The sequence below is a fragment of the Opisthorchis viverrini genome, assembly GCF_000715545.1.
Source record: "Opisthorchis viverrini unplaced genomic scaffold opera_v5_46, whole genome shotgun sequence".
Lineage (NCBI taxonomy): Eukaryota > Metazoa > Platyhelminthes > Trematoda > Opisthorchiida > Opisthorchiidae > Opisthorchis > Opisthorchis viverrini.
The window spans coordinates 166,776-190,127 of NW_008751703.1; the positions used below are offsets into that span (position 1 = coordinate 166,776).

The window sequence follows — 23,352 nt, forward strand, 5'->3', positions numbered from 1 at the left end:
CAAAAAATAACATATTACTAAATCTATGGGATCTGCTTTACATAGGAGCTTTCAAAGCCCGTAATTTATATCAAAATGGTAACAGGGAGCGTTTGCGCAAACCTCACCTTCCTTGAAATTTATGTATGCTGTTACTGTGAAACACACATACAAGACAAGAGTATGCATCTCCAAAAGCAAACAATGAACTCAGATCTTTCAAGATACGCCCTTAATTTATCCAGTGATCAGGAAGCAATGATTCGTGGAATATATATGACGTAGGGGGTGCACTCAGCTGACAGCACCTTGCTGAATTAGATTCTAGTGGACAATCGTTATTGCGCCGTTCAGTGATCCGGCTCAACCCAGCTCAGTTCGACTGGACACCAAATGAGATGTCTGTCTGTAGTATCGGCACATGTCCCAACCATTTGTAGTTCTGAAGTTGAGGACATATTCTATCGAGAGCTCATTCGTCAAGCAAGAATCCCTGACAGTGTTATCCTTGCAGGCGATATGAATGCCTATGCCGGTCGTCTAAGCCCCATGGAATCACATCTGGGCGGTCGATTCGGAGTCGATGCTCGTCGCACAGAAAACGGAGAGCCATTTCCACTGTTGTGTACAGATCAGCAGACTCTCGGGCCAGTATGTACCTCCAGCATAAAAGTTCGCATTGCGTAACCTGGCGGCCACCAAATGCAAATCAACCGTGGATCCAACTTGATCATGTGGCTACCAGCTACCTCTAGGGAGCTACAGTACAAGACCTGATTCCAATTAAACCATGATGTTAGTTCGAACGATAATTCATTTCCCTTCAGTCCTTCGCAATTCGGTAAGAAGCATCACAATCCACCATCTTCGCGGAACCACCATAGGTCAGGAGTACCTAATTGGGCTAGCCCAACTACATTAAAGCAATACTGTACTGGTAACGAGCAAGGCGAAAATGTGAGGGTTTCGCTGGCTTAAAAGAACCCGACCACCGACTGAAGCTGCGTCATTTATACAGAGTTATTTTATGGACGAGTGGGAGTATTCTCTCACAAAAATGCGCTCTTAACCACAGGCATTCTGAGAAACTTAAAAAACCAGGTTGAATCAAGCCAATTTTGTTTTAGAGGGTGAGATGTAGAGATAGAAAACTATTATGCTTTCCTAATTCTGAAGTTGTTCTATCCTTCTATCAAATGATTAGCTTAAATTTCAATCTAAATTTTATTCACCAACAAGGAGAACAATAGACTTCATCCTGACATGGAGAATCAACCAACTAGAAATACTGAGACGCAACTTATACATGCATCGGGATGCTGAACTTCTAGCCTCTAATTCCATTGAAAGAACAAGGTAGACTAGATGCTATTTGTTTTGCGCAGCGATAGTTCTGTCACACACAGTGCGAGCAAACCCACTAACAAGCAACATATTGACCCGGAATGGAACACACCCATTTAGAGGAAAACGCATGAACAAACCTCCTGGACAAGGTTTGCCGGAATATACGTGAATGGGCCTGAAAATTTTGATAATCACACAAAAAACTGTTTTTGCAGGGCCTCCAGCACGGTGAAGAACAAATTGCTGGTGGGAAATACCATAACAAAAACTGACAAGTGCGTTCACATGCAGTCGGATTCGGTATGTAAGCTATAATCGAACAAATTTTGACATTGAATTATTCAGGAAGAAAAACCAAACAATAGCTTGACCGAAAGAAACCTCTGGCTGAATATCATCCCTGATTGCGTACAACACTCATGAATATAGTCCTTTAGTCGTTTAAAAGTGAAGTCAGTTCTCCAAATGTCTGAGCTTTTGCAGAAATCCCAGTGGACAGGGACTGATACATTAACAAACTTTCCCCCACGGAAGGAAATATGGTGACAAAACCTTGACAGCCTGAAAGACTTTTGAGTCCGCGAACTTTCGTCCACTGATTGAGCAGCTGTAGGGTGTTCCTCGGTTTTTCAGCGTGGATTGGCTTCACGGAAACAGCTGTATGGTGCTCTTTGGCCTTTCAGTAGGACGAAATATCGATTAAAAGGTTGAATCTCAATGACCACACGATGCCAACCGTTTTCACAGACTGAATGACCATGCTTCTAGTCTTTATAGTCTGCTAGTCTCCAAAGTGTACATGAGAACTTTGACTGTCACGGCGTGAAAGTATTTTGCCCACAAAGGGCTGTATAGTTAGGTGCGTTGCTCCAAAGCTCACTGATGTGTGAAACTAGGATCGAAATTTGAGTCCTCCACAGGAGTGTTGTTTGCTCAGCAAATGTATAAGGTAGTCCCAGGCCACAAAATAATTACGGATAAGCTAAGCATGTTTGTGTAAGTTCTGCTGTCAATTTCACGGTAGAATTTACCGTCAGGTTGCGCAACAGTTTGTTCATGTGGATACACCGGTCAATGGTGCTCAAAAATACTCCAACCACTGCTTGGAGTGCTTCACATTAACTACTTCGAGACTTCATTGACTGTGTAGCCAACCATCCAAATCAGCAATCCTAATATATACAGTGTTTCCTCTTGACCACTAGGTCAAAGTGGTCTTTTTTTTTTGGGGGGGGGGGGGCTTTTACCAGTAGACCTAGCCAATCACCATTCTAATACGAGGCCAATTTGTATAGTTTATTCTCGGGGTAACTTGCAATCTTTTTAACTACCGAGCAAGTCGTTACGCATTTTATCTCCTTTCACAAGGAAAAATGAAACGGAGATACTCGGTCGAGATTTTTGTGAAGGCTGACTGTTTCAAGTCACGTTGGTATAAGATTCTTCCGTGGTCTGGATTCAACCTGCAGAGTCGCGGTTTCTTTGAGATATGTGCTATCACACACACACACACACACACACACAAACTAGGGTCATCTCATTGGTTGTTGATCACCCGTTTTCCCCTTCGCCCCCGGGCTAAAGGGCTGTTTTTTTTTGGGGGGGGGGGAGTCTTTTACCAGTAGACCTAGCCAATCACCATTCTAATACGAGGCCAATTTGTATAGTTTATTCTCGGGGTAACTTGCAATCTTTTTAACTACCGAGCAAGTCGTTACGCATTTTATCTCCTTTCACAAGGAAAAATGAAACGGAGATACTCGGTCGAGATTTTTGTGAAGGCTGACTGTTTCAAGTCACGTTGGTATAAGATTCTTCCGTGGTCTGGATTCAACCTGCAGAGTCGCGGTTTCTTTGAGATATGTGCTATCACACACACACACACACACACACACACAAACTAGGGTCATCTCATTGGTTGTTGATCAGGTGATTGTTGATCTGTTCGCCGAGCTTGGCAGTTGGCTTGCAAACGCTTCGTCACCATACCGGGAGACATCATCAGTGCGCAGTTGGGTCATCCCACGCTTTACACAATGCAGCTCACAATCTTATCGCCCACTCAGTTTGATGCTAATCACTGGCAAGGGACAGACTTCTGGTAGATCGCGGCATAGTCGATAGTCTTGTACGGATTAAACAAACGTGTTGGAATAATGGTATCCCTAAGGTGCACACGGTAAGTAAAACTCTCGGCTCAAAAGTCATAGAATGTAAGCAGTGGATTCGCGATGATAAAAAGAACGGTCATTGGGACTAAATGCATTTTTGTCTTGAAGTACCATTTGGTTATTCAGCCACCCTAGAGGCTGCTCCAATGTTTCACCAGTAGCCAAAAGCTTTCCTCGATGGGAAGGAGGCGGCCGGATGATTTGCTAAAATCGCCTTCCAAGTAGCTCGTTAAGTTAGTCAAATTAGGCGAAAAACCCTTGAATCCCTTGAAAAATGTTTGTTTTGAGATTCAGATAACTAGTAAGTTTTTATTTTCCGCCGTAAATGATGCCCTTCCGAATGTATTCTCCGGGGACTGAGTGTCCAATCTCTTGAGCAAAAGGGCAATAAATCAATTTGATTGACCGACCGTCAGAAGACAGCGCATTTTTCACTTCCGGATTTGGATAGCAGTACCGTTAGGTTCAATAACTGGTGCAATAAATGCACAGGAGACATGACCAATCAGGCTAATTTTAGCTTCTAAACGCCGTTCCACTTGGCAAGCATTAAATTCTGCACTCATATTCGGTCAGTGCTCCGTGATTGTGAATGAAGTTTATGTCCTGGGGTAGTATGGGAGAAAACCCAATACATTTTCCGGTCCGTTTTACAAATTCTGGTGATTTTATCCTTCAATCCATGAGTATGTCTCAGAGGAATGGGACAAAATGACATCCTCAGGGGTCGCTCATTGGTGTGATCAGAGTGGGAAGGATTGACATGTATCACACCACACCAGTTATCAAACGTCATGTTTGTAAGTGTGGTTACCTATCTGTCGTCAGTAACGGTAATAGGAATATTGATCTCTTCGTCATACTGATAATAATATTGTTGCAGATAAAATCATGCTGCAAGTGAAGATATCCCTCGCCTAAGACTGAAGCACAATATCCTACAGTTTCTGGTAATCTGCTGTGCTAGACTGTTCGCGAAGAAATCACGACGGGAACGTTTTGATCAAATGACCTAGTAATGTAACCGATAATCTGGATCGGGTCAGGTTTGATATGACGCAAATGCCTTTCTTTCTAAGGTACACATATGCCCCGATTTCCACGGCCCAAACGAAGATTTCACTTTGACCGAAACTCATTAAGTGGTTAGTGACGAAATTTCGTGACTGTTCACAGCAGTAAAATGATTGGCTGAATTGGCCACAGCTGATAAGGCCAAGTGGAATACAAGATAAATAACAAAAACATTGGAAAACTAGGTGATTGCATCACCATAATACAGAGCTAAACACGGTCAAGGGGGGCGCTTGATTAAGGAGTGTCAACAGCGAATTAAAGAGGCTACTCAGAACTGGATGAAGCTCAATCTAGGATCTTTGCACGAAGTGAACTTTTAATTTTAGAAAAATACTAGCTGCAGCTCAATGCTACCGTAGAGATAACCCAGACCTTGTTTTCCACCAATCAGGAAAGACAAATAGCGAGAGGTTTTGCGCCTGAATAGTGGGTGTTTACTTAATTGAGACCGACTTACCATCAAGAATATTAGCCATATATGTCTGTAGATGATCCACACGATGTCTAACAACGCGTAGAATCTGACGCCATAGGCACCAGCGGTTGTCCACCGCACACAAATCTACCAACAGACCTTGGTGAGAAGTGGCCCAGTCTCGACGGAAATCAGCAGCGTGGTGATAAGCATTAATTTTAAACGAAAGTTCTTCTGCCGTGTTTGACTCTGGGAGGGGACGCTGGAATCCCTGTTCTAGTCGTATTCTCATTTGAGGTTCTTGTTCGTCTTCTACTGCTGTCGGAATATCAGCTGGCTCTTTGACGGTCTCCCTAATTCCCCGCAATATTAAATCTTGTCTACAAAACAAGGGAAAAAGAACTGTCATAACATCTCCTTATGGCTTACTCAATGCCAAAGGACACAGCAATGGAAAAACCCTAGGCAACTCGAGAATAAATTCCAAAACTTGAGGGGTCATATATAAAAGGAATATGAAGTAGTGCTTATTGTTGCATACGGGTGATTTCCTCTCAAATGGTGACGAAATGCTCTCAAGTCATTCGCGATTAATTGCTTTGTCGTCTAAATGCGGGGAGTTTTCGGATAGCATTTGACTGACCTTCGGAAAACAACTCACCCGATTATCTTATCTGTTCAATTCGAGCGCCAATGTATCAAGTCAAGGAAAGTCACTATTTTCGTAAAGGAAACTACTCACGAGATTGCTGGAAACTCTCCGACAACCCGCGACAGGTTTCGCCCTTCTTAGGGCTCATCGAGTAGGCACAGTCCCCGAGTTTCTGTCAACTTTATGTCATACTTGAACCTAAATTGGTCTGTTTTCGAAGAATACACTCATTTGCAAATCAATTTGGTTTTCAAGAGAGACTCAACTGGCTCGGGGACTGCGCCTACCTGATGAACCCCAAGAAGAGCGAAACCGGTCGTGCGCTGTCGAAGAGTTTTCAGCAACTTTGTGAGTAGTTTCCTTTATAAAAACATACTGCAATATCTTAAATATCGTGCCAACTGAAACATAAGGCGTCCTGTGTGCGGCACGTTTAGTTGTAGAGTAGCATAAACGAGAGTTTCAGTTGAGTCTCTCGTGAAAACTAAATTGATTTGCAAATGAGTGTATTTCTCGAAGAAAGTCACTTTTTCATTATCACTGGTCCAATAACCAGGAAGTAGGGCTTTCTTTGTCAGAAAACAGTATTCACCAGCAGAAAGGACCGATCATGAGCAAATATTCTCCGTATACAAATAGCTCATTCGATGGAGATTTAATCTGGACAAGATCAGTTTCGGGAACTGCACTCGAGGGCTATGAGTAAAACCGGTGATTCACTATGTGCCAGTCGATGAATAGAGGTTCGTTCCAAATCAATGGGTAGCCGACTATATGAAATATGACTGGAACAATGTCAGTAGAAAAATCCGAGGGTCATTATCATCCTAGGACAAATCGTTGGTGTAAACGGGTTAGTCGGTCTGCTCACCTCTCAGCTTCAGTTGCGCTAGTTAGTTCCACCATCAGACATGGACGTATGCCACAAGTGTACAGTGACTGGCACTGTTCCACGGTCGAGGGATATCCGTCTAAAATATACCTGACGGCAGAAAATGGTGACAGAATTGTGAGGTGTTGAATAAGTAAACGGTAAAATAAACAAGTAAATCCCACTAAATTTCATTCGGTTCTTCTTAGAACTATTGCTAGTAGAGTGTTCATAAGAATGATCACATTCTTAACCGGTTTCGCTCAACAAACTTTCGATGGGTTTGATATAACCAAACCATTCATTTTTTGACTCAAGCGTATTTAAAAAATTGACTACGGCAATCCGGTGATCTGAAGTGAAGTTGAAGTGAAATGTGCACTCTACGGTAGTTTGTAGACCAGAGCTAACTGTGTTTTCATGGTCAAAACCTTTCAGTTAATCTGGAATTTAAGGTCTGTTGGCCCCCGCACTTATTTTCGCTAATGCGATGAATGCATGTGCCTAGTGTGTGTTCAACATGAGGAAACATGTAGTGTATTGTGTGATTGGGCAATCAGGTTACCTAGAAAAACTGCTCATGCATTTGTGCAAATAGGCTTAGACTGCGACTGTGTAGGTAATAGCTGCAGGTATTTTCAGAAGCTATCTGTTGAACCCTGCAAGTCGGATACTCTCAAAGTGACTAAAAAGGGTGACAGCGTCTTACACTCGGTTGATAACATCGGTACCCTGTTTACAGAGCTCACCAGAGAGGTCGACCGCCTCCAACGGATGTAAACCTTTGAAACATGGAATACTGATCGGGTGAAAAGTGGGTGGTCGTGCACAAAAAAAACAGCCTGTTTACAGGAAAATGCACCGCGTTTGAGATTTAGGGTGTCCGAAGCTAGCCAGTCGTTCAAATCAGCATTTGCACCCACTGATCTACAGAATTTCACACAGAACCATAATGAATCCTAGAGAGTGGACGCATCAGAATAATTACGCGAGTGGATGAAGTGAGGTGCTCAAACGGGAATGATTTGAATGCCGATTCTAATAATGTCGCAATCATTTACACCCATGGATTGTTAATAGTCCCCAGTGTACCAGTATAACGATGACACTACTGATGGGGGGCATGCGAGTAGTATGTTTTATTGTAAATTCTCGTTGCGTCTCTTGAAAAGGGGGATCTATTGCGGAATTTGTGGAGTCACTTTGTAGCATTTGTTTGGATTTGAGCAACAGTNAGTATTCAGGAAAGTTCAGGAAAACGCTTTCAAAGAGAAGATGGATATTCAGTTTTTGCAAACGAAATGCATATGAGCGTTTTGCTTCCCTGTCCAATAGTCCGTAACTGTTCAGCTGACATTTTCTAATAAGTAACTCCGCAGCGAAGGCCTTCCTCCTTTCACCAGTACCTTGTGAATCAGCACCGACACAATTCCACATGGTAGTCCTGCGTCTTCTCAATAGACAGGAGGGCTTTTAAATCAAAACTTTCAACTACCAAACATAAAACTCCTGGAACTGATATGATCAGTGTTTTTTATGCCTAGACTATGCAAATAAGTCGATTCTTCGTGCACATCAGACTCTGTGGATCCAACTGTTATTCGGTCAATCAATAAGTCACAAAGTTATCGTTCTGTCTTGCCCACGTGATCTCATCTACTGTCCTGATGAGTAAAAATAAAACAAAAATATCTAGCAGATCCTTTTAGGGTTCTATCGAAGAGGTTACTTCTTCATAGACGGGTTGGGGGCTAATACAAAACCTTTTGGCATATGTTATGATAGGCTATTACTTCCTAGAGACTACTGTGAGTAACAAGTGATACACAATTAGTGAGGAAATGCGTTAAGAAACTAGGATGAAAAAATTTTCTCCCCGATCAGAGGGAAAATTCACGTGGAGATTCTGTCAGTTGTACTTGGGCGACTTACCCCCGGGTGGAGTAAATTGAATTTCTGGTCAAGGACTGTATGACGCTTGCAACTAATATGTCGGGTACTGTCTTCCCTTCACTCATATAAAGTCGAATGTTCTCAGCCACAGCGGTAAAAGCGTGACTCGGATCCGTCAAGTACCAACGTATCGCTTCAGTCACCGTGATTATGGGCACATTATATTCTTGACACAATCTTTTGGCGACTGAAAAAACGGTGGACACAAAAACGAACAGTCTTAGGCCTCCAGATAAGCAAATAAAAAAAATCGGTTTATCGGTAGTTTATGGTCTTCAGTTTGTCTCATCCCGCGACCGGCTGGTAAAGTCACCTTGGTAAAAGACAAATTCTCGAATGGTGACCGCTACTTTACAGTAATGGTGGCATAGATTGGTGGCGTTGATTGACGTAGTCACTCAAAATCCAAGTTTCGCTGGAGAACATATAATGCGAGAAGGAAGATAAACAGCAGTTAAGGGAACTACTGTTGCTGCCAGGACCATTAAAGCAACATTTAGATTAGCAAAACCTACAGCCTCAATAAAGTTACATAAGAAAATAGTAGGTCATTGGAACGTGTATTCCGGCATATCACGAAAGTGATTCAGCTATGCGGAACGCTTACGTCATTCTTCGATTAAATAGCAGTAGGAAGAGTGAAATCAAACAGTAGCCAGCTCTTCTAACTAGTGGCACCGTTTGAGCGGTATTCATAAAAATGGTTGTGTGGCGTCGATTCTTTGGTTTTGCCCCACATTCGTTCAGCTGAAATGATTCCTGTTGCAAGGTTTTTCTCAGAATTTCTATTTTGGGGTGCCAGTCACCATCATCATCATTGACAGCATGACATCAGTGTTCAACACCGATGGTTCACTGCCATACAACCATGATTTATTTGAAGAAAAGAGTGAAGGTGGACTGGGAAGGGACTTAGTGCTAGCTTACCACAATCATTCCGAGGTGCCTACACTTCCAGACATTCACTCAGACAATCTGGATAGAAACTGACAACAAGAACGCCATTGAAATCGGTTGGCAGCCACACCCTGTAGTGTCTCCAACCAGGCACAGTGAGGATCACGCGGTCCTCATCCTGGAAGGCGAGTAGCACCGACAGCACCCAGCGTTAATGAATTTCTTCTATGTTGCGAATTGTGGAAGTACTAGAGACAGCTGGTGGTACACCGTATCTTTTCTTGTAATCAGTAGTACCGGGAAAGGTTTTACCTATATTCATTTCCATCAAGAGGATTTCTGAAAATGTTTGCGTTTTGGTAATTAAAGAATCGTAATTGCACAGCATTTGCGAAGTTCGTTTGTCGGCCATTCCTTCTTATTACGGGCAGTGATGATGTATCCACTCATGATGAGGAAACGTTCGCCAGCCATTTGCGGAGCTTCGAAAGCAGATCAACCTAAAGCTGGTCAGTAGGCAATTGTCTAAATCTGTTTTGTGTCTCATGTTCAGTGAGTATCCCACTTATTGCTGACTCTTCCATTAGAGCTCGGTTTCGTCTGCGCTCCGCAGCGGTCTGTCCATTCTTTTCTGTTTGCTGCATCTCCTAAGAAGTTCTATTTCCATCTGTCCAAGTTAGACCCTATTGTAGGTGTTGAATTTGATTTTATAAATACACTTCCTGTTTTCACCCACAGAGAGGTAATCAGTCAGTTGAACCAGTGCAAAGCGATCCGTACCGCCCTGAATAAGCAATAGTATGTTATTCGTGTGTGGGATCCTTTAGATAACGTCAGATACTCCTGCTTTACAGTAGAAAAAAAACAGTCCCGATATATTTCCTAACCGACTTACAGGTGCCACAGATATGCATTAACAAACTACTTGGATATCCCTTATCTTGAAGTTTCCTCCATTTCAGCTTGAGCTGCTATCCGATCAGCGTCTTCTGTGCACGGTGTCCTTACTTATCTGGAGTTTGTATAAAGAATACCATCTTACAATGGGTGGATGAATGGACCCGCAACGCCTTAATGTTAGTGAGTATCTGGTACAGTGTAATTTCCCATCTTCCACGAACATCCTACGTCATACAGTCGAAGAAGTGCGGTGTATTCGAATTTGACTGTATCTTCATGTTGAATTTGAAATCCGGGTTTAAGTTACAGAGCAATTTGAAAAATTAATCAGTCTTTCCTAGTTTAGTTACGACACAATTTTCACCCATGTAATACCAGAATATTTCAAGCTGATACGGGTGAATCCAACCGAATCCTTCTGTTCCGAATCTTCCATAAAGTTGTTGTCGAAAACCGGGGATGTTGTAGATCACATTGTTGGGCCTTGTTTTTGAGCGTAAATTACGAAGTCAAAAATAAATGACTAATGCTCAGGGGTGGCAATAAGGCCCACACTATTTCATCTAGAGTAACCTGTATCTGTTTCAAAAGTGTGATTTCAGCCAGAGACACCTGCTTGGCTTCTTTTATAGGTATCTTTCCCACAATACCCTATATGATCAGCTGGCATCGAAACTAACAGGTGTCACCTGGTCCCACGGAGAGGCCCACAAATTTGAAAGAAAAGTCGTATCAGTTCTTAAAATTCGTCCGATTTTAAAATAATTTTTTTAAATTACCTGCGAAAAATCCTACTAACTCGGAGGGGGGAGTGCATAAACCTTTCCGCTTGCCAGTGTTTTCATGTAGGCATCTACTCTGTGAACTTTTGGAGGGCCGTAACAGGCGTATTGTGAAGAGAAGAATAAAAGCGGATGAAGAATGGCTTAGTGCTAGCCCATCGAAATCATTCCGAGGTGACCCCACTCATTCGGACAATTAATGGCCATATCCTGCGGCATCTCCTACCAGGCGCACTGGGTATCACCTGGTACCCATTCTGGAAGGTGAGTCACACCCGTAACGCCCAGACTTTTCACTGTACCTGTCATACCCCTCTGCCAGGTCAAGGGTTTGCCACCTCCCTTCTTGCGTCACCCTGAATCGGGTTGGACAAACAGCACCCTCTTCGGAAACGGCAGTACATGACCTAACCAAGACAGCTTCTGGTGCTAGAAGCATTCTTTGATGGAATTGCCTATTACACATCCAAACACCCGAATTCTAATAGTCTTGTTGAGGATTCGCCGACACCAGACTACATCTGCTACGGTTCTAATACAACGGTGGTCGAAGACCTAAAAACGTCTCATTTCCGGTGCTCGAAGCGAACACGTTTCACAGCCACACAGCAAAACGGCCCACACTGTAGCCCGGCACACAAGTCCCTTGAAATTCAACAATATGCCGCTTCAACACCACAGGTGACAAATTGAGAAAGCGACTCGAACCTTAGGGATTCATGCACTGAACTCATCTGTCAAACTACTCTCCAAACCAATGCAACTTCAAACTTTTGTGGACACATTGTCCTTTAGTCGATTAAGAAGCCATCTCAAAAAAGTTTGGTAACTAATCAGCGGATTTATAGCTAGTATTCCACTCGTTTTGCTTGACAAAGCTTTTGTGGCAAATGCGAAATGTTGCACAGCTGTGAATCTACCGATCTACTATCCCCCATCTACAGACTCACCCATAAACACAAGTTTGTTCAGGCTATGGAGTTACAAAATCAACAATACCGACGGACTTACGCGTTGTCTTTCCCGTTTTAGGTGCACCAACGATTGCCATCCGCAAAGGAATATGGATGGGAGGATCTGGCGTTCCTCGAACGAATTTCAGAGGGTTCTTCATGAACACTGTCCGTGCTGCTTGATTCGCAAACCAGTAAATATTTTCTTTATAGATAGCGCAACAGGTGTTTGGTTTGGAAACGGGCAGTGTAACGCCAGGTAGGCCAGGAAGAGCGGGAAGGTACTTTGGGTTCCCAGTCTTCATCAATGGTACCATCAGCGGAGGCAACAGTGCGTTGTGCAGAAGCAAGGTAACTGGACACCATCGACCGAAACGACTTGGGAACCGGTATCCATTTGTGATCAAACGTTCAGCAACTTTAGGTGACACCGGGTAGACACGTTCAAACAAGGAACAGCGGTTTTCTATAAACGCATTGATGCGCTGTCATTAAAATAAGAATGGTTTTGTCAGACCAAGTGGCTAAACAGCGCTTTTTCTTAGATGAAATACCAAGAGTAAAAATTACCAAGACGGAGGCCCAAAGAAGATTTTCAAAGCATTCTAACCGGATCATCCGAGTATAATTATGCTTGGTCATTCGGGCTATACCTGTGCTTGGTTAGGTGGGGATGATTAACTGATATGAGGTGGGTTTTGGTGAATGGTACGGAGTTCGGTACATCAGGAAGGACGATTTGATCACCACAGCATGGTTTACAATTTTCGTAAAATTCTGTCGACGTCTTTGAATGCGATATGTTTAGAAGCATTTATGGATTTGCGTTTAAGGTGTTCAAAACGTACGCGTGAAGCAAGCCCATGTAACACGATCTGTCTGGAAAGGTGTCATAAACACTAAGAAATATTTATGGGAGCCATATGCTAAATGGTTGTGCACTGCAGGGTCCATTCAACAGACCATTGCAACCTACTCTACAAGGTCTGATGCAGTGGGATAAATTGGAATGTCTCTTGAGTTTGACTGGGTTGCGATGCAACAATCTTCGCAGCCTGCAAGCACCAGCAAGCATAGCCGACTTGAATCGGCAAAATGCTCGATATGTCGGTTCCAGTGCAAGTAAGTAAAAACCCGCCAAAATGAAAGACATTTCAAGGCAGTGATACTTGCAGTAAATAGGCCTGATATTTTGGGATGTCACGTGTGGATTGCAGAACGATATTCTTGTATGTTTTATAAAGACTGTAACGCTAACTTGTGTATTTCATTCTAATGTTATCTAAATTTGCCATAAACAGATTGTAATCTGCTTATCTGATGGATCAGTCCAATAATTCTCCAAGAGTACTTCAAATTGGACAACCTAGATTGTTCCATCATGTGTGAGTTCCGTTTGTGGGACAGTCGGACATGCTGGGCGAATTTTCTGACTGAAAATGTTTATAAAGTCCTTGAGTTTTGGAAGACTGAACGAGAGCGGCAAACAAGTGACATGTTAATTTAATATAGTGAAAGAATCAGCGACAAACTGACAGCAAAGCCTTCCGTGGTCTAAGGCTCATCAGCGAAGTTGTACGTTTCCTAGGAAGGTCGTTATAAGTGAGTAGTTAGGTTTCCCTAGGATTTCATCGCATGAGCGGGTTAAGTATGCCGACGTATATTCGCCACACGTGCAAGGGTGATAAGGATTTGCGTTGTGTTGCGCACATATCAATGAAGAACTGTGATCGGTACTATCACGTTCATCTGAGGAGCTAGAATCTGGATTAAAATATAAAATTATTGCCCTCCAGGTATGACTGGATACCGTCTACGCAATTTTCACCTCCAAGTGCAAATTGATGGCACGGACTGAATCAGTTTATCATTTTGATTTTGTCCAGTTTTATTTTGCCCAACCAAACAGAATCTTTAAAATCAAGTGGGCTGTTCAATTGACGACCATCAAGTTTCTTCAGGGAGAAAACGCATACTGAATTTAGTATTGGCTGGTACAAACAGATATATTATACTGGGACTTCTAGACAAACTTTTGGGTCATGCATAATTGGAAAGATGATTTATCATCAGCTGAAAGATGAAGGCTGAACTCGAATGGACTAAAAGGCCCATGATTAGGTAGCTTAGGNGGAAGAGCATTGTTCTAGTTTTTGGAATTTGGTAGTTTATGAGATAGTTCGGGATATCGATAAATATGGATGCTTGTGAAGTATTGTGGAACTGCGCACCGCAGTGCACCGAACTAAAAGAAGCAAAGATTGTTACTCTGTGCAAGTTGCAGAACTTTATTCCTGAGCCATCGCTGATAACCTGTCTGGGAAACTACAATGGGCATACCAGGGTGAATTTGTTTAATTCCTAAAAATCTATTCACTTGAATCGATTGCGATTCCGCGAAAAGCCAACGTTGGGACAGCCCGGCACCGAACATTGCCTCCAGATTTTCCTTTGAGCTGTAAACTAACGAGTGCTCACATATGAACATTGTAACGGGGGTTCCTTCTCACACAATGAAGAGTTTATTTTATGTAGGAGCTCATTGTTATACCATCGTATTCTGAGCGGTTGGTTGAAGCGTACATCAGTCACAACATTTTCAGGGAAAACCACTTCTGACTGCCTTCAGACAACTGTGGCTTACCAGCTTCGCACAAGTATGTTGCAGGACAACCGAGGACAACCGTACAGCTAATACACGTGAATCCAAGAATTGACTTTAGACTCCGTCTTAACTGTGATACTTCTGACCTCCTGCAAACAAATTCCGCTGACCAGCAGATGACAGAACAATCATCCAGAGGCAAGTTCATTCTAACGAATACGAGTATGTTCTCAATCAGCCGAGTATATAGGTCACACCACAAGACCGACCGCCAAGAGTATATCAGAACATCAGCCAGTTTGAAGATTGAAAAAGAGCACATCAATTTATTCGCCCCTGGTGGCGTCGGGTTTGATGCGTCAATAGAAACCTCAAAGTTGCAAACAGATGGTGCTGCTTCGGTTCATGACGCTGCTCACTTAATACTACAGTGTTTCATTACAGCTTCGACAGTGCGCAGCTTTGGTTGTTCTAGCCATATCTATACGTTGGAAAGGCCACACGATCGTGCTGCATAAAAATGGCGAATAAGGGAGGTTACTTGCGAAGTACCCAGATTTTCTTGTTGAAGGAAAACACTGTACGGCCACTAGATCTTTTGATTTGAAGACGGTAATCCTAATTCAGGACACACATGGTGTAAATTACTATACGCTTGCGATCCTTTGAGAGCGTGTTTGAAGAATCCAAAGTTTTGACTGTGTTGGGAGGAAAAACCGGACAAAAACGTTTTATCTCACGAATAACGTATAATAATAAGCAATTTTTGAAAACCAAAACCGTCATTGGATCTTACTTTGACCAACCGATACCGTGCCCAGGTAACTTTACCACCAGATTCGATTTCGAATTTCGGAATAGAAAGCTCGTCCAGCTGTTCAAGCAATTCCGCCAGATTATCGGATTTCTCTTCGTATCGCTCCGAAATCTCATCACGCAGCCGGTCGATCGTATCAGCTTCTGTTTCCTCTTCTTCCGCATTCATTTCCTCTCCCTGTTCCTTTGTAAAATAAAACCACATTGTGAGTTTTACTCAAAGTTTTGAGTCAAAATTCACCTGCGATTAGATTTTGAGGGACATCGGCTTTTTAAGTCTGTGTCCGTATCTGCACAAAGTTAGCTTAGAAAAACCGCCTAGGCGACAACTCAGTTTGTCGGTCTCATCTTTGTACCTAAAACTTCAGACTCAATACAATCCGATTGTAAGTTGATATTCAGGGATTTCAATGTGAACTATTGTAATTAAAAAAAACTCAAATCAGAACCTTTCGTGGCCACAAAACAACGTCTGAAGTTGCCAAAGAGTGGGCAGCTACTTCAATTAGATGTGAGACGCGAGATAAGAAAACAACTTTCCGCACATTCTGTTTGAGTTTGCAGTTGGAAAAATTCATTGAAAAATACATCTGGAACGCAATAATTTGTAGGCAAATAAAGTGCCGAACGGGAAACGTGTGAAATGAGGGAACAGGCATAGGCACAACGGGGAGCGTTTGTGGGTAGAGAAACTTCCTAGAGGTTCGACGGCTGTGTTCGGATTACCTGTATGGAGTGACTTCCAAAATGTAGCTTTATGTGACATTCTGCCTGCAATGAGTGCAGAAAAAGGCTAGTAGTAGCGGCCGATTTTTGGCTTATCCAAAGATTGGTTATATGTTTGTTGTGGGCTGCTTCTTGAAGACAAATTTACAGCTATGCGTAGGAACATGTTGAGACCTAATCCTGGAGAGGTTGTCCCGTTTGGCCTACGAAGGAGTACGCTCCTTTAGAAATCATTTTGGTGTTATAAATAACTGAAATTTTTTGAACTCATAGTTGGTGATAAAAGGTGCAAGGAAAGATTGTTTCAGTTTGAGCATCCGATCAGCTCGAGTCCATCCGATAAAAACGAGTTGATAAAACAGAACGAACACACCGTCATCGGAGGAAAAAAGCATATGTATCGAGCGAGCTCAGTAAATGTTGCGCGAGCGTTTCCAAATCAGCTTGAGACATACAGACTACGTTACAAGAACACTAATGATATGTAGCTTTTCTACAGTGTGGTCGGTCTCCTGAAGAGATAAGTTAAACAAAACATACTAATGAGTACCATATGGCCATAGAAGTAATTAAAGATCCCGGGGTGTACTATTTCCCTGAACCTTATCTAAACACACACATTTCGTGGATTATCAGTTTTTTTACAACAAATCTGTAGGAACTTTTTCAAGCCTGTAAAGTCTAGTAAGTCAACAGACTGATGGCTCGAATGAGGACGTCCATGGTGCTGCATTCACAGTAAAATCAATTTTGCGTATTCGTTCCCCTGGCTGACACTTGGTTGAAACTCATGAAGTTTCAAGTAAGATATCCGGTTGCCAACTTTCATTGATGTGCCCACTGTTGCGTTGACATATTGGAAATTTTGTGATAGACCTTCAAAAGCCACAAGGTTGGTTTTATTGGGTTCATTACGTATAAACGTGTTTTGCTTTCTTAGAAGTTACCATGGCGCTAACATGCACAGAAACAGGTGAATCGCTTGACGTTGTTAACTGGAGTTACGCAACAGGTATGTGGGGATTGACTGCTTAAAACCAAGCCGTTTTCAATATGGGTGACGGTACAACAATTATATAGGTAAATCGTTCAGCTGCTCAGTTGCCATGTGACCCAAAAGAAGCTACTTTGCCTAAGGCCAGAGGGCATCAGGCATGATGACTGGGTTGGGTTCGGAAAAAAAACAGTATTCTGGCCAGTGAATCCGTGCCTTGAATTGTTTCATCTCAAGCCCAGCAATAGTATATGATAATATATTAATAATACACAAAATAAGTGATTTATCCTGATAATGACAAGTCCTGTGGGGCGGATCGCACACGCAAGATGAATTATGCTCTTGACGCAGAGCAATACAATCGAATTCGTAAATTTTCCAGTTTTCAGCGCAAAAAGAAAGCTATTCAATCACACCGACTAAGTCTACATTGAATAAATTTGTATTTTCCTAACCTAAAAAGGGACTTCCATTACCTCGTCTTCATTCGCCAAGAGTTCATCGATGTCAACTTCGTCATCCAGTTGTTCTTCCTCATCTTCTCCAGTTAAGGCAGCCCTGCCAGACTAAATTGAGATACATAAACGCGCCACTACAGTACAATAATCAATAAACACAGTTACATAGTATCCTCATCACCACCGGCTCACAAAATCGTAGAAAGTTAGTTAAGCAACAGTTTGTCAGGCCAGGTAAAACGCTGTTTTAGATATCTAAACAAGGATTTACTCACCACCTGTCAACCTCAGTTCGTGAGTTTCTACAATGTGTATAGTGCACTTATGTGTATACTTATATGAACACGCACGTATGAACATGCCTCTACTACACATTCATTCCACTGAAAAACAAGCATAAATACGTGAGATACAGCAGTGAAACAAACACTCTTTAGACGCTAGCTGCTGAAATGTATCTGGATAAGTTCCTCAGGCTGATTTTTGCGTACCTGAGGACGGTTTGATCATTCTTTACAGGCATCCATTATTGAGGAACGTTGATCGCAATTTGATGGAAACCCGAAAGAAGATGCTGATCTCACTTCATGCCAGTACATTCCAAGTAAGTGCTTCGGTGCTAAAGGTTTCGAGAATGTTTAACGGCGCGAAATAGCTTACTTGGTTACCAAAAAAATTAATCAGTAGATAATGGCGGAGATCCGTGTATATCAAACAATCCTCAGTCAATATTTTAATAACTATCAGACCTAAATAAATTGATCTTTTTCATGCACTTCTAAGCACCTAATCCACTTAGTTTTCAAAAGAATTGGATAGAACTAAGGCGCTGTTCTTTAAATGAATGACTCCCAAAAGAGAATCTTTCCAAGAAGAGTGCATGAGTGCTCAATATCGATATCACTCCACGCCAGATGCTTCCACCCGGGTTGAAAACCTGTCCCATTCATGTGACCTACCATAATAAACAAATTTCAGTGATGATTTTCCACTTGAAAATCAGTGCTTTTTTTGTATGATACTACCGAAAAACGCTTAGGTAAAACCTTAAATCACCGACTTGGGACAAGAAACAGCAAATAAACTCAAAGAACCACTGCGACATCCAGAATGTAACGTGTAAAGATCATAGATATGCTTTTTTTGCAGCAAAATTAGTTGTAAAACTGAAGTTTAGCTGAGATAGAATATGCTACAGGTGTGTAACACAAAACGGCTACCTGGTTCGGAATGCCTATACTGTCTACAATGTCACATTTCAACGGCCGAACTCACCCGCGCATTTTTACGCCTCTCTTGCAATTGGGCTAAAATTTCTATTCTCCTTTTCTCACGTGTGATTTCCTGAAACACAAGGATACGCAGTGAGGGGATGATGGTTTTGTAGTTCCATAACTAACTTGTATGAAGACAATCCTATTGTACTGGTGTAAGTTAGTGTTGGAAAGAGGCCATGCGTGATTTGTTAGCGGGCGTATCTCCACGTTTCGTGTATCAGTGTGTAACGGAAACAGTCTTTGTATTCAGGTCTACTCATTAGGAAAGCAGGGCAGATATCTAGGGGTTACTCCTCTAACAAAACTCTGCCAAAGGTCACTGAATAGAACGTTAAAGTTGATTTTGGCTCAATATTTTACTATCGAGTTTTCCGTCTACTCTTCGGAACCCGTATGGAAACCTCACCTGATAGGTCACTGAACACGCAAATAGCATAAAACAACAGCTCTACTCCCACATACACAAATCCATCTACAAATTTGATTCTAATGGGAGACTCATCTGTAGTAGAGCTGAGTTCCTCGTTCATGATTTTCTTACTCAAATGAATGTGCAGATGAGTACATCATTCAAATTTTTATGCTATGTGGGTATAAGTAGAACACAAGTTGACGGAAACTCGTGGACTGCGCCTACCTGATGAGTCACAAGAACGGTGAAACCGTTCGTGGGCTATCATAGAGTTTTCACCAACTTTATAAGTAGTATATTAGGTCTACTCCCTCTTTTCTGTATGGTAACGGTTGTCTATCTAGTGCACTAGTGCACAGCGAACGTTGAAATCCGCTATTGTAGGACTGAGTGTTTTCTCGTCTAATTCGATCCCAAAATAGTTTGGAGATTAGGCTGTGTCGATGCCTTAATCTCTTAATTCACTCTTGATCATTCAGCCAATTTTTCAATATAGAGGTAGAAGGTTGTTCTGCCTTATAGCTACGCATGAAACCGATAGCTAGCCGGAGGGCTTGATTTAATTGACAGCATAATTACTGGTAGTCCGTTTGTTCGCCTTCGACGCTATCTGACCTTTCGTCAACGCAACAGGGTATACGTGATCCTGGTAGCCAGTTCACATATTGTAAACCACTCTGAACCAAAAGTTTTCGAGAGCGAGCAAAATTAAATCACGCGCTGGCTGTTCACTCCTAACTTCGTAATAGCCCAAAGACTTTTATATAGTGTCTCTATAATACGGGTACAAAACTCATGCACGGTGGTCTGAATGTTTCCTGTTTTATGGTAGTTATAAACTGGAAACCGAGGAGCCAATATGAAAACCGTACATCCACCGGCTTTGACCTTCTTGCAGCTGTGTTTAGCCACTTAGGTGCAGTAATTGTTTCAGGTTTTTCAAACGACAAATCCTCGATTCGCATATCAGTATTGTCCGGCTATTCTAAAGTGTAAGAGCGCTTAGTTGCGCGTAGGCATTCGGTTGTTATATGGATGGTCGGTGGATATAATCCACGCAGATTTTTAGAATCGCTGCAGAGCAGCAGACTGAAAATAACCTGTTCCAACCTAGGTTTGGTTTGGACCACGAACTCCCCGGTCTGTAAGTTTGCGCCTCAGCCTACTCCATATTCTGGTCAGTAGGTACATTTCTATTGTCTCAACCAATCTGCTTTTGGCATACTAGGTCCACTGGTCTGAGAAAAGGCACGACTCCTTGCTTCTAAATTTCGGAGAAAGGGGCAAACGTGGAACTAAAGGAAACTGGAAGATGTTCATCATAGGTTGAAGTAGGGTGAGTAGTAGGTTCCAATCTGTTGGATAGCGATGCACGATAGAAGGCTAAAGAGACCCACCAGCATTAGGGAGTATTCACAAGTATGTCACAGCCGAGCTGAGATTGCTTGGCGGCCTCGATATCAACGTCCGATGCATTACTTAATGACTAGCTGATTTGTGGGCCACATTAGAATTTGAAGTGTGGGTGTGTGCTGTAGGTTAGTGTTCCCAAATTGTACAGAACCTGATAAAACTCTTTAAAATTAATATTTGAACCTGCAAAAAGAAAACCAAGCTGGTTGGCTAGCCCAAAATTTCAACAAATGAAATGATTGCTTTCACAGTGTTTTGGGGTAAAGTGGAATCCCTTATATAATCTTCATTATACCTATCTGAATTCAAGTTTTGCCCATAAACACCTGCAACTTCGCATCACAAGATTTTGCGCCCTGTGGAACGTTATATTAGAATTTCGGACTTCCTGACAATGGCTGTATAGAAGTGGGGCAAACTGCTTTTGCGTCCTCACATAAGCACAGAAGGATGTAAAATCTCTCTTGAGGGATGGATTTCCAAATACACTCGGGACTGACGCAGGCTATGGATTGCTAAAGCTAAAATATGGTTCCGAAAATTAGTAAAAAACAATCCGCTAAATGACAAGGAAGTCAATGAGAGATAACCAATATGGCGTTTACCCTCATTTGTACAAAAACGTCGTTCGCATTCGTGCAATCTGTGGCATCGACCAAGTTGAGTTGCATTTGAAAACACCAGTCAACCAATCTGCGGTCAGGTTCATCAACAAACCACAATAAACAACCTGCAGTTTCAGGAGGATGTACACCAACATAGGTTTTGATGAGCCCCGTTGGAAAGAACATGGAATGATGGTTCTTTGTTTGAAAATATAGTCATTTTTGAACCTCGATGTTATAATTTCTTGGGTAAACTGTTGGGAAATTGAAGGTTGATTCTTCTATACGAGAATACGTGGACTAAGAAGCACTTGAGACATTGGTTTTCAAACTTGGATGTAAATAATTTATTTACTTGTTTTTCAAGACGTTGGTAAACCATGTTAAATACATCACATCATCGTTTGTCTATTCGAAGCGTAAAGTCATGCCCGGAGCATTCGCTGGCTTCACAGACGCTTGTCAGAGGGTGACTACGCGCAGTTTGCGAAATTTCTTTTTTATGTGATTTCGGCCCGGAAAGTTGTATCGAAATTTACCAGTTGCCGATTGAGCTATACTAAACCGGCAGAGAAGTTTGTGATAAAATACGTTGGAATACTTTTAAAGGATGCATTTAAATTCTTCAAACGGGTACGGTGATTCACCTTGAGTTGAGTGTGCAGATCTTGAAAACGCTGTCTCATGATTATATATATATATATATATATNTATATATATATATATATATATATATATATAGTTAGGCTTTACTTCTTACCTTCTTTCGGGCTTTCCATGCTTTAAGCTCTGCTGCATTAGCGGCTTTTTTGGCCATGCGCTTCCGCCAGAATTCAAGCCTGACTGGAAGTAGACGACTAATCACCTCACCCACATCTGTGTTTAGAACAACTGCGAAGTCCGGGAAATAATTGGAATCAACCAAAAATTGTAGTTCATCGGCTGACATTGGAAACCCTTCAAGAATGAACCCGGTCGACTTGTACGGTTCCTTAGTCCAGTATTTCCCCAGAATCCATTCCATGGTTTCGGGTGGCAAGGGCGTACCGTTTACCAAGTACTCTACCACATTGCGTTCGTTCTCTGTTAGTTCTTCTTTCACCCCCACGTAACCAATGTTATCGCTGTACTTTTCAGTAGTGGGTCCATCAGCTGAACTTGGGGTCACACCTTCTTCCAAGCTGAAAATATTTACAAAACCTTCATCATTATTCTATTGCGTTACAGATCATTGCATGTGGGTCAATATCGGACCCGGTTTTAACCAAAAGACGTCAATTAACCTATTGATCAGCCGTCTAACCAATTAAAGAATAAAAAAGCAACCCAATCAGCAGAGAAAGCAAGCTCGATCGATGTACACCAAATGTCGGTGGATGACCATACGAGGGGAAATTACTCTAGCTAAATGAATATGGAGGATATGAACGATGGTGACAGGGGGGAACTGCAGAGTGAATCACAGACCAGAGTGGTCTCATTATAACACTACGGCTACCTTTGTCTAGGTAGATTGAAAGAGATACGGCTAGTCTTCCAAATAGATCACCCAGAAGTCAGCTAAACAAGTGTTCTATCGGCTATCTTATCATCATCGTCATCATCGTCATCATCATCACCATCATCATCACCATCATCATCACCATCATCATCATCATTGTCAGCTGTAATAACCGCGTACTTGCCGTACAGTGGTTATGGCTGCCACAGTTTTGTTCACCGATGATTCGGGGGAGTGGGTAGTTAGCTGCGCATTGGAGTCGGGAGCTGATAAATTAGTGCGTAAATACAGCACTGTAGATGGAGTGTTAAGTGGGGGGATCGGAAAGGGAGCAATGCGTTGGAGGCAATAGCTTGGATGCATGAACGTCACTGAGGGTGCGACTGGACCATGTTTTACAATGTATCTAACCATTGATGTGGCTATCTCAACTATGATCATCTAGTTTGATGCCATCCAGACTTAAACAGACCGGCAGTGTTTCAAACATCACGCGTTTTGCGGATTCTCACGCTCACCTACAACCAAGTGGTACCGCGTGCGGT

The 23,352-nt window shown here is 42.3% G+C and overlaps 1 protein-coding gene across 1 annotated transcript in view; it reads right to left on the minus strand.

The window, feature by feature from the left end:
• The window catches only part of T265_03321 (hypothetical protein), a gene marked incomplete at both ends in the record, with an annotated part of 70,198 nt that overhangs the window by 6,755 nt on the left and 40,091 nt on the right, over window positions 1-23,352 (minus strand). The window contains 8 exons of the mRNA XM_009167782.1: window positions 5,032-5,369; window positions 6,513-6,623; window positions 8,445-8,652; window positions 12,056-12,482; window positions 15,399-15,602; window positions 17,618-17,707; window positions 18,875-18,943; window positions 22,067-22,487. Coding sequence (XP_009166046.1) covers window positions 5,032-5,369; window positions 6,513-6,623; window positions 8,445-8,652; window positions 12,056-12,482; window positions 15,399-15,602; window positions 17,618-17,707; window positions 18,875-18,943; window positions 22,067-22,487 — 1,868 coding nt within the window. The remainder of the gene's footprint in view (window positions 1-5,031; window positions 5,370-6,512; window positions 6,624-8,444; window positions 8,653-12,055; window positions 12,483-15,398; window positions 15,603-17,617; window positions 17,708-18,874; window positions 18,944-22,066; window positions 22,488-23,352) is intronic.